Source organism: Micropterus dolomieu, linkage group LG23 (genome assembly GCF_021292245.1).
Source record: "Micropterus dolomieu isolate WLL.071019.BEF.003 ecotype Adirondacks linkage group LG23, ASM2129224v1, whole genome shotgun sequence".
Classification (NCBI taxonomy): domain Eukaryota; kingdom Metazoa; phylum Chordata; class Actinopteri; order Centrarchiformes; family Centrarchidae; genus Micropterus; species Micropterus dolomieu.
The window spans coordinates 4536294-4547575 of record NC_060172.1 but is presented as its reverse complement, the minus strand read 5'-3'; the positions used below and the strand labels follow the sequence as shown (position 1 = coordinate 4547575).

General features: G+C 49.8%; 1 protein-coding gene across 4 annotated transcripts in view; it reads right to left on the bottom strand.

Annotated features, from left to right (window-relative positions):
- Nucleotides 1-353: 353 nt before the first annotated feature.
- The window catches only part of fam53c (family with sequence similarity 53 member C), a 15988-nt gene continuing 5059 nt past the window's right edge, over nt 354-11282 (bottom strand). For all 4 annotated transcript variants that reach the window (XM_046040975.1, XM_046040978.1, XM_046040979.1 and 1 more), the window contains exons 3-5: nt 8284-8341; nt 5856-6856; nt 354-4285 (exon numbers count right to left, since the gene is read on the bottom strand). In XM_046040975.1, coding sequence (XP_045896931.1) covers nt 3995-4285; nt 5856-6856; nt 8284-8290 — 1299 coding nt within the window. In that variant the 5' untranslated portion in view covers nt 8291-8341 and the 3' untranslated portion in view covers nt 354-3994. The remainder of the gene's footprint in view (nt 4286-5855; nt 6857-8283; nt 8342-11282) is intronic.

Sequence of the window (11282 nt, the reverse complement as noted above, 5' to 3'; positions counted from 1 at the left end):
GTGTGTGTGTGTGTTACGGGGTCACATCGTGTGTGTGTGTGTGTGTTACGGGGTCACATCGTGTCTGTGTGTGTGTGTTACGGGGTCACATCGTGTCTGTGTGTTACGAGGTCACATCGTGTGTGTGTGTGTTACGGGGTCACATCGTGTGTGTGTGTGTTACGGGGTCACATCGTGTGTGTGTGTGTGTGTTACGGGGTCACATCGTGTGTGTGTGTGTGTGTGTGTTACGGGGTCACATCGTGTGTGTGTGTGTGTGTGTGTGCCTTTGACTGACTATGGGCTTTTTCACTTTGCAAACCTGTTACATGCACAAAAAAGATATAAACTCAATAAAGGAAAAAGCCAGAAAGCAGAATACCACCTCTTTAAAGAAACAGTTCAACTTGTTGGTAAACAGTCCGACTCTCTCAGAGTGAGACGTTCTCATGTGCAGAACTGGAGTCATGATGTAGTTAGCTTAGATTAGCATAAAGACTTCAGGCAGGGGGCGACTGTACCTCTAAAAGCTCACAGATTAAGACGCAAGTCGTTGCAAACAGGAAGTCTTTTTAGACTCAGCTGTGAGCGAAATGCTTACATTAGCCTGCTAACATGTTGACTACATGTCTCATTCCAGATATCTGAAACACGGAACGCTTGTTCCGCTTGTTGCTCTTGGCTGCTCGTAATTAACACCTCACCTGACAGAACTTGTGGTCTCCTGTCTTTATGCTAAGCTAGGCTAACCACACACTCCAGGCTCCCCTACTGAGGACATGAACATGAGACTGATGTCCTGAACGTCTCAACATAGTGTGACTGTATTTCCTGTAACGTTGAACTCTCTCTCTACGCTAAGGACGTTGTTCAGAGACATCCCCCCCGCCCCCCCCCCCCCAAAACACTGTGACGTGTGAGGCAGAAAAGAAAAACAAACAATTGCACAAACTGAAACTCTGCATTTTGTTCTCACAAATGAACCCTCCTCCGACCTCCAGACGACAGCAGCTCGCCAACACAAAACAATCTCGTCTTTTACAAAGTGAACTCGCTGCTGTTTCAACAAACATCTCAGAAGTTTAACAGTAACGTTGCCAAAAATCAAACGACGATAATCCATCACAGCTGAAATCCAGACACGTTATCCAACAGGAAACCTCTTCCCCTTTGTGGTGCATTCAGGGACATCTTGCCGTCTCAGATCTGACGGCCGTCTTAAAATGTTTACCTGTTGATTGTCTTCTGACTGTCTAAAGTCACTCTTAGGTGCTGTTTTCTACAAGCCAATAATCAACTCTCGGGATATTAACGTGTCCCTGAACGCATCGCTAAAGAGGTCGTCCGACTGTGATGATTACCTCGCCGCAGGTCGACTTTTCACAGGAAACAAAATGGTTGCACGGGGAGGAAGGAAATCTGACGGAGGAACTGAAACAATCAGCAGGAATGTGAAGATGGTCCTCACGTACAAAATCTAAAACATGTAAAACAAGCCGGCCGTTTGTCAGGTCACTTCCCCCAACGACACATTCACACCTGGTGGTTCTGTCAGCGTCCAGATTAAAGCCTGATCCAAACGTGACTCTTCTCTCCAACACGTGCACGAGTCTGTGAACATTTCTGTGTATCTGAAGGTGCTCGTGTTCGAAACTAGAGCTGCAACTAACCATTATTACCACCGTCGATCAATCCGTCGACACGTTTCTCGATGAATCGATCAGTTGTTTGATCTATAAAATGTCTGAAAATGAGGAAAATGTCTGTTTCCCAGAAGCCCGAGGCGACGTACTGTTTTACCTGAAACCCAAATATCTTCAGTTTACTGTCAAAGAGGAGCAAAGAAACCAGAAAATATTCACATTTAAGAAGCTGAATCAGATCATTTCTTTAAAAAAAAAACGACTCAATGATTAGATTATCCAAATAGTTGGCGATTCATTTTAATAGTCGATGATGCGATTAATCGTTGCAGCTCTAGTTTCAACTTTTAAGGAAAAATAAATCGTGTTTGTCTCTAAGAGAGACGTCTTCAATTGAACAGCCATAGTAAGGATCAATAGCTGGATCTGAGGCAGCCAATCAGCACGGGGAATTCATTTTATGATAGTTCAGTTTGATGTCTGATTGATCCCCGAGCGATCGACGATCTGGAATACAGGCGGACTTCTGGCCGCTCAGAAAGGCCGTTATTGATTTATTGATGATGTTATTGTTATTTTCTTAACTTATGGATTAGTTGTCGGGTCTTTAAAGCGTTTCCCAAAGCCGAGACATTTTACTCTCGCTTTTCTTTGCTGATACTTTAGTCGAGGAGAAACGCTGGAAACCCGATTCGACACCAAGACTTTCCTGTTTCCTGTCAGAAACAGCCTCAGTGAATCAAACGCTGCCGTAAGTGAAGCAGCTTTTGCTGGGGAAGAGCTGAAAATGATGATGAGGAGGCTGTAACCTTCCTCTCCACGCTTGACTGCAGATCTTTAAACGCCGTCACTCGCGTTCGACTTTAACTCGCTTTCTCTAGATTGAGATGTAACTGTGACGTCGTGCTGATGCTCGGAGAAACTGGATCAGGACACGATCTGGATTCAATCTGGACGCAGGTCACATGACCACCACACACACAGACACACAAGTGAGCGAGTGAGCAGGTGTAGCGTTCAGCAGGGACAGGTGTGTGTGTGTGAACACTCAGGTGAACAACAGCATCAGTGGCTACCTGCCCTCAGTGGCGCCTGAGGGGACGACGCCACAGAACAGCGAACCTGAACGCATCACCACGTGACCCGCAGAGTGCGTTTCAGTCTTTAAAGCACTTTGCGTGTCCTCGACGTGCAAATTAAAGGATACTGATTCCTTTTCTCATGATGAAAATCGTACCGACGCCCCAATCTGAACATTTAGAGAAGAACTCTGAATCAGGACGAGCAGCCGATGATTAGTTCTGATCATGAAGCGTCTCCGCTCGTGTGTTTTTATAAATTATATCTACAAAGCAGTTTCTGCTTCCGACTAAAGGCCAGTTTAAACGTCAGTGTCGAGGCTACGTGCCGCTGTGAGTACTTAAACGTGTGTGTTGGCATCCAATGCTAGTCGGAGGCGGGGTTTCTATGTTCCACTGTGTTGACTTTCTTCTTCTTCGTCTTCGTTGGTGTAGGGCGGCTGGAAGTGAGCGGATCATGTTGAACATCAGTGAAATTACTGAAACACAGAAACGAGGGAAGGCGTCCGAGGAGATGGCGTGTGCGACCCTTTAACTGGTCGTGGCAGAAGAAGAAGAAGGATGAGCCAGAAATGCGACGCTACCAAGACGACCAATCACAGTTCTTGCAGTCTGCATCACTGCGGCCTGCGGTTAAATATTTGGGGAGGTGTGCATCAGGCTCCGGCGTAGATTTGACGCAGACGTATAAACTGGCCCGATTATGTTATTATATTATCGGTTTCTCTGACACTGAAACTAAATATTTACACTTTCATTTAAGTGATTTGATGAACTGGCCCTTTAAATCCTGATTAAAGACCTCACATGGCGTCTGGGTCGCGGCCGGGCGTGTGATGCTGTTTCAGGTTGGCGCTGCAGTGCGGCGCCGGCCTCATCAGACTGTAGTGTGTTACAGAGACTCGGCGACAGCGTGTTGGAAGACACCTGGACGCCACGGAGCGCCTGGACAGTCTGAGTCCAGTCACAGGAGGAGGAACCAGCGGCTTTGAACTGGGAACGCCGACTGGGACTCAGAGTGTGGCGGCGTCCTCGGGTCGCAGGTTCCTCTCAGAGCCTGGCTGTAAACACACAGCTCAGGCTACAGGTCGGCGCCGAGTCTCTAACGGTGGCAGCCAGATCATCACTGTCGTCGTCAATCAGCTTCGTTTGCCCCGGCTCATCCAATGAGAGGAGGCGTTGTTCCTGAGAGCCTTGCTGATTGGTGGCGAGGCGGCGCAGAGTGTTGGGGGGGGAGTCAGGTTAATTAAAATAAAACTAAACCAACAGAAACAGCCTTCATTTACAAATGCCTCAGTTTTCTTCTATTAAGTTCAAGTCCAGTTCTGTACAGTCCCTCTCGAACACGGCCTGCTGCGCCGCCTCGCGCTCCTCAGGCTCCTCCTCCCCGTCGTCGTCGTCGCTCTCGCGGCACTCCTCGTCGCTCTCGCTCAGCGGCCCGATGCTGGTCCTGCCCAGGCACTCGGCCGGCGAGCAGGAGCCCCGGAAGTCGCCCATGAAGGCCTCCATGCCCATGCAGACGTCACCGCCGCAGGCCAGCCTGCCGCCGCCGCGCTCCAGACACTGCGGGTCGATGCTGCGGGTCTGCAGGGCGACAGAAAACAAGAGCTCCGTAAACCCGCTGACATCAACGCCACAGCGTCACACTAGTCTAAGAGACCCGTTTTTCTAGAACCGGGTTTATCAGGTTACATTTTAATACGACCCAGAAGGAAACTGAATGTTTGTACCACAGAAGAAGTCGTCTGTCAGCACTTTGACAGACTGTTGGTGTCATCAGGATCTGGTCAATTTAGAGGCGTTTAGAGAAAACATCCAAAATCCACGTTTAGTTTGTTTTCCTGCGGTTTGTCTGTAGATTTCTCCTAAAGTTTAGATGCGTCATGTGGTGTGCTTGGACACTTCCTGGTTTAGGTGGCTCAGTCTGTTCAGACCTGCTGTTACTCAGTTATCATTATTGTGTGATTGAAATGTTCTATATTCAGATTAAATCGATTACTAAAAAGCATCGAGGCTTCGTTTAATCCGTAAACAGCACACGGGGCTGGATAATAAATCAATAACAATAATAATCGCGCTGTAATTTCTTTCAACAACAATATGACAAATATTCAATAATTATTTGATTCTATTCACTTGAATCATAAATTAGAGCTTTTTTTTCTATTAACATGTTTATTTTGTTGAGGAAAAAAGATTTCAAGCGAAAGAAAACAACAACTCTGTAACGATACCGTCCGTCCACCGTAAAAAGTGGCGCCTGATCAGAAAGCAGCCGGTGTTCTACCAGCGGACCTCAGACAAGCTAACAGCAACTTTAGCATTTAACTGAAATCACGACCGACTGTTGAGTTGAAGCCAAAGTAAGCCGAAAGTACTTCTTACACAACGCATCGATGATTCACTGAAATAATCTGAAGATGCTTCGAGTACTAAAATCATCGTTAGCTGCAGCCATAGTTGTTGTTTAGGATCTGATGTCTGTAAAAACTGATTTTCTAATGAAAATGTGTAGAACTTTACGTTACTGATCTTTCAGGCCGTTTGTCCTCTGAGCCTGAACTCTCCACTTCAGACACCAAAGCTCTGCAGGTTTATTCCTGGATTCTGAAGGTTTCTACAGACGGGTTTGTTCGCACATCATTCACAGCCGGAATTATAGAACATTTTGTCCCAAAAACAAGGCGAAAATTGTTTTTTTTGCCCGTTGACAGGATTTTCTGATTTATGAAATAATAAAAAGAGACATCCAGGCTCCCCTCTGCGAAAACATTTGAGTCTGACGTGTTGGCAAAATAAAAATCATTTTGAACCTGACTTCATCCAGAGTTCAGACTTCAGTTCTTGAAATAGATGCAAATTAGCGCATATTATATTAGATACTCCCTCATTTGCATATTTAAACAAAATTTCAGAAAACCTGTAATACAAAAAAAATATTGTCTTAATGTCTTAATGTGAGAATTCAATGAGGAAAGTTTCATGGTGATTTCTGTTAAACGTTTACCCCGTTCACCTGCAGCGACTCACTTTAAAGCAGTTCTCCCAAAGTGGCGTCTGAAGTCAACGGAAAACAAAGCTGCAGAAAAGATTTGGCGTTTTAGCTTAACACGTGTGTTGTTAATCAAACGTGCGGCGTGATGTTCTGCAGTACCTGAGTCATCTTGGTGAAGTCCAGGACTGGTCGGGCGCAGGGCCTGTCCGGGTCGCGGCGTCTCTTCAGACCCGGTTTGAACAGCAGCAGGTCGCAGGGCTGCGAGTGGCAGCGCGGCAGCTGCGGCGGCAGACTGCGGCGCAGAGACGACGGCGTGCTGCAAGCCGAGGAGGGCGAGGCGGGGACCGGGCCCCCTCGGGCGGCTCCGGCCACGACGGAGCGCCCCGGGGGAGGCGGCGCCGCTTGACTCGGCACAGGAGGAGGAGGCAGGAACGTGGAGGCCGCCGAGTCTCTGATGAGCACGGGGGAGAGGGAGAAACGCCTCTGAGGAGGGGGAGGAGGGTGGAGGGGGGAGGGCGAGGAGGAGCAGGAGGAGGGGGAGGGGAAGAAGCAGCAGCAGGCTCCTCCCCCCGCCGCCGCCTCGCTGGGGTCCCAGGGGAAGCTCCAGGGCAGCGGGGAGTCCGGAGACAGCGCCAGGCTGAAGAAGGTGGGGCTGGATGAGGAGTGGAGCGAGGAGTTCAGGGAGGAGCTGGGAGCGCGGAGAGGACAAGCCCCTCCCGCCACTCCCACCCCTATACCCCCTCCTCCAGCCCCCCCACCTGAGGCCCCTCCCCCCGCTCCCCCGTGGCACTGCTGGCGACTGACAGGAGTCCAGACCCGCGAGGCGCTGGGCCGCCAGGTGTAGCGGCAGCGCGACAGGTCCTCGGGCACCGACAGCGAGCGGCAGTGACGTTTGGGGGGCGGGGGAGGTGGAGGAGGGAGCCCGGGGCCGGGAGGGGCCACCGGCGCGCCAGGGAGAGACAGCTCGGACGCTGAGGTGCTAGGCGCCAGGGGCCGGTGCTGCTGCGGCTGAGAGGGGGTCCCGTCCAGGGGGTCGCCCCCCTCCTGTAGGTGAGCATCAGGGGGCACCAGGGGCACGGGGCCCGGGGGGAAACTAGAGCTCAGTAACCCCCCCTGCAGGCTGGACTTGGAGGGAGGGCAGAGCTGCCAGTAGCTGCTCTCTGATAGGACACACAGAAAAGGTCAGTTAATAAGAAACATCTGAATCTCTTCGTGTCTCAGTCAGAAACATCTTTAGCCAACTGCTCCCTGTTTTTAACCTGATTCTGGATTCAGGTTCAGGTTCCAGCTGTGTTCTCCAGCCGGACGCGTCCTGAACATTATTTACCTTCCTCGCTGTAAACGTGTTCTGACGAACGAATCAGCACTTAATGTTTCTGTTAAGATCTTTACTTTGTTGAGGGAAAAGAGACTTAAAAACAGATTGTACTTTATTTTCCTCGTGCACATCTGTTGAAAACAGATTTTATCAGAATAGTTCTGAACGTTCTGCCTCAGGTCTGTGAAGTTGATCCGCTGCTGTTTGTTCTGAGCAGAAAGAAAAGTTTAACACCACGTTAAATTTCACTCAGGAGCAAAAATCAGCCTTTAAACCTGAAAGACTTTTATCCTGATAACTACTGATAACAAATGATCCCGGCCTGAATAACCCAGAAACTCCACTTCTTTAATGAGTCACTCTCACATCAGTTTAAATTTAAATGTTATTTCCATTTTCCAAATGTCGTATTTCACCTTTCTTACCAAAGACAGACTTATGTAATGACCACGTTGGGGCCACTGGGTAGCTTAGCTCTCAGGGTTTTCTGTATGCAGGCTAGAAATAATCCTGCAGATTGCATTTACTGTATTTATTTGTTGTATTAACCTAGACAGTGTGCGGTACTTATAATCAGGGCTTGACATTAACTTTTTTGCTCACTAGCCGACGGGGCTGGTGGTTTTCCAAAGTTACTAGCCACGCAGCATTTTCTGTTGTTCAAAAATTACGTTTTATATGAGTAAAGTTGACGATGGCGAGCTAAAATGTGCTTATATCATCATTGGCTCTGATGAGGTCGTGTGTACAGCTCCTTTCTTTTGGAAAACAGGTAGTCCGTTAAGATAAACACATAAGAGTAGCTTATTTTTGCATGGATGAATTGAAAAGATAAAAACTAAACTGAAAAAAAAATCCTCAGATTATTTCACATTAATTATATTTAACAGCTGTAAATACAGAGTAGAAAAATTAAATACATTAGAAACTAAGATTAAAGAATAAATGATTTTAAAAAGAAAACAATCCACACTTAAGGCAACAGGATTAAAAGTTTGGGCACTTTGGATCGTTTGTTTTGTGTTTCAACACGCCAAAGTGGCTAGTAGCGGGAGTGACTGTGTTACCCGCCACAGCTGAAATCCAGTCGCATGTGGCGGGTTGGCGTGTCTTAATGTCAAGCCCTGCTTATAATCCCTGTGTTCTCTCTGCTTAGTGTTTACCAGGGCGCTCCCCTTTTCCCATCTCTGCATTCCTTGTTATGACCGTATTCTAAGACGATTTGTGAATAAACTGAATTTATTCTGAATGAAATCTGAAATACTCAACCAGGCATCAAGCCATCTGGGGGCCGCCACTCTGCGAGGGTTTTCGGGTCCAGCAGGGACTGAAAGACAAAAAGACAAAGAGAGGCTGAGTTGAAACGCTCCGACAACAAGCCTGATATTTACTGCTGCGATAAAATGTCTGGTGGGAGCAGCCGAATGTCAGAGTGATCAAGGATTGATTGATCTTTGTGTTAGAGGCTGATTCTCAGAACACCATCTAGTGGACATTTGAGAGAACAGCAGCTTCAGCTTCAGCTCCAGCAGTAGAAAGTACATTTACTCAAGTAATACTGGAGTACAACTTTGTACCACCGTACTACACAGTATTAATGGTACCAACAAATATTAAGCACAAGATTTACCCTAATAAGAAAGAGCTAAAATCCACTGAAATATGAAGTCTGGTGGAGGCGTCTCTTATCTTCACTGGTACATGTGGGTTATTTCAATTCTTAAGTTTAGCTTCGTGATTAAAGAGGAAAATCATATTTTACAAACTAATAAGAAGCTGGAAGCAGGTGGAGCCTGCAGGTGAAACTGCAGGTGGGGGCTGCAGGTGAAACTACAGGTGGGGACTGCAGGTGAAACTACAGGTGGGGCTGCAGGTGGAGGCTGCAAGTGAAGCTGCAGGTGAAACTACAGGTGGGGCTGCAGGTGGAGGCTGCAAGTGAAGCTGCAGGTGAAACTGCAGGTGGGGACTGCAGGTGAAACTGCAGGTGGAGGCTGCAGGTGGAGGCTGCAAGTGAAGCTGCAGGTGAAACTGCAGGTGGGGGCTGCAGGTGAAACTACAGGTGGGGCTGCAGGTGAAACTACAGGTGGGGCTGCAGGTGAAACTGCAGGTGGGGACTGCAGGTGAAACTGCAGGTGGAGGCTGCAGGTGAAACTACAGGTGGGGCTGCAGATGAAACTACAGGTGAAGCAGCTGCAGGTGAAACTGCAGGTGGAGACTGCAAGTGAAGCTACAGGTGAAACTGCAGGTGGAGGCTGCAGGTGAAACTACAGGTGGGGCTGCAGGTGGAGGCTGCAAGTGAAGCTGCAGGTGAAACTGCAGGTGGGGCTGCAGGTGGAATTGCAGGTGGAGACTGCATGGGAAATTGCAGGTGGAGGCTACAGGTGAAACTGCAGGTGGAGGCTGCAGGTGAAACTGCAGGTGAAGCAGCTGCAGGTGAAATTACAGGTGGGGACTGCAGGTGAAACTGCAGGTGGAGGCTGCAGGTGAAACTACAGGTGGAGTAGCTGCAGGTGAAACTACAGGTGAAGCAGCTGCAGGTGAAACTGCAGGTGAAGCAGCTGCAGGTGAAACTGCAGGTGGAGGCTGCAGGTGAAACTACAGGTGGGGCTGCAGGTGGAGGCTGCAGGTGAAACTACAGGTGAAGCAGCTGCAGGTGAAACTGCAGGTGAAGCAGCTGCAGGTGAAACTGCAGGTGGAGGATGCAGGTGAAACTACAGGTGGAGGATGCAGGTGAAACTACAGGTGGAGGATGCAGGTGAAACTACAGGTGGGGCTGCAGGTGGAGGCTGCAAGTGAAGCTGCAGGTGGAGGCTGCAGGTGAAACTACAGGTGGGGCTACAGGTGGGGCTGCAGGTGGAGGCTGCAGGTGAAACTACAGGTGAAGCAGCTGCAGGTGAAACTACAGGTGGAGGCTGCAGGTGAAACTACAGGTGAAGCAGCTGCAGGTGAAACTGCAGGTGGAGGATGCAGGTGAAACTGCAGGTGGGGCTGCAGGTGGAGGCTGCAAGTGAAGCTGCAGGTGGAGGCTGCAGGTGAAACTACAGGTGGGGCTACAGGTGGAGGGCTGCAGGTGAAACTACAGGTGGAGGCTGCAGGTGAAACTGCAGGTGAAGCAGCTGCAGGTGAAATTACAGGTGGAAGCTGCAGGTGAAACTACAGGTGGGGCCTGCAGGTGGAGGCTGCAGGTGAAACTACAGGTGAAGCAGCTGCAGGTGAAACTGCAGGTGGAGGCTGCAGGTGAAACTACAGGTGGGGCTGCAGGTGGAGGCTGCAGGTGAAACTACAGGTGAAGCAGCTGCAGGTGAAACTGCAGGTGAAGCAGCTGCAGGTGAAACTGCAGGTGGAGGATGCAGGTGAAACTACAGGTGGAGGATGCAGGTGAAACTACAGGTGGAGGATGCAGGTGAAACTACAGGTGGGGCTGCAGGTGGAGGCTGCAAGTGAAGCTGCAGGTGGAGGCTGCAGGTGAAACTACAGGTGGGGCTACAGGTGGGGCTGCAGGTGGAGGCTGCAGGTGAAACTACAGGTGAAGCAGCTGCAGGTGAAACTACAGGTGGAGGCTGCAGGTGAAACTACAGGTGAAGCAGCTGCAGGTGAAACTGCAGGTGGAGGATGCAGGTGAAACTGCAGGTGGGGCTGCAGGTGGAGGCTGCAAGTGAAGCTGCAGGTGGAGGCTGCAGGTGAAACTACAGGTGGGGCTACAGGTGGAGGGCTGCAGGTGAAACTACAGGTGGAGGCTGCAGGTGAAACTGCAGGTGGACGCTGCAGGTGGAGGCTGCAGGTGAAACTACAGGTGGGGCTACAGGTGGAGGGCTGCAGGTGAAACTACAGGTGGGGCTACAGGTGGAGGGCTGCAGGTGAAACTACAGGTGGACGCTGCAGGTGAAACTACAGGTGGGGCTGCAGATGAAACTACAGGTGAAGCAGCTGCAGGTGAAACTGCAGGTGGAGACTGCAAGTGAAGCTGCAGGTGGGGACTGCATGTGAAATTGCAGGTGGAGGCTGCAGGTGAAACTACAGGTGGGGCTACAGGTGGAGGGCTGCAGGTGAAACTACAGGTGGAGGCTGCAGGTGAAACTGCAGGTGAAGCAGCTGCAGGTGAAATTACAGGTGGAAGCTGCAGGTGAAACTACAGGTGGGGCCTGCAGGTGGAGGCTGCAGGTGAAACTACAGGTGAAGCAGCTGCAGGTGAAACTGCAGGTGGAGGCTGCAGGTGAAACTACAGGTGGGGCTGCAGGTGGAGGCTGCAGGTGAAACTACAGGTGAAG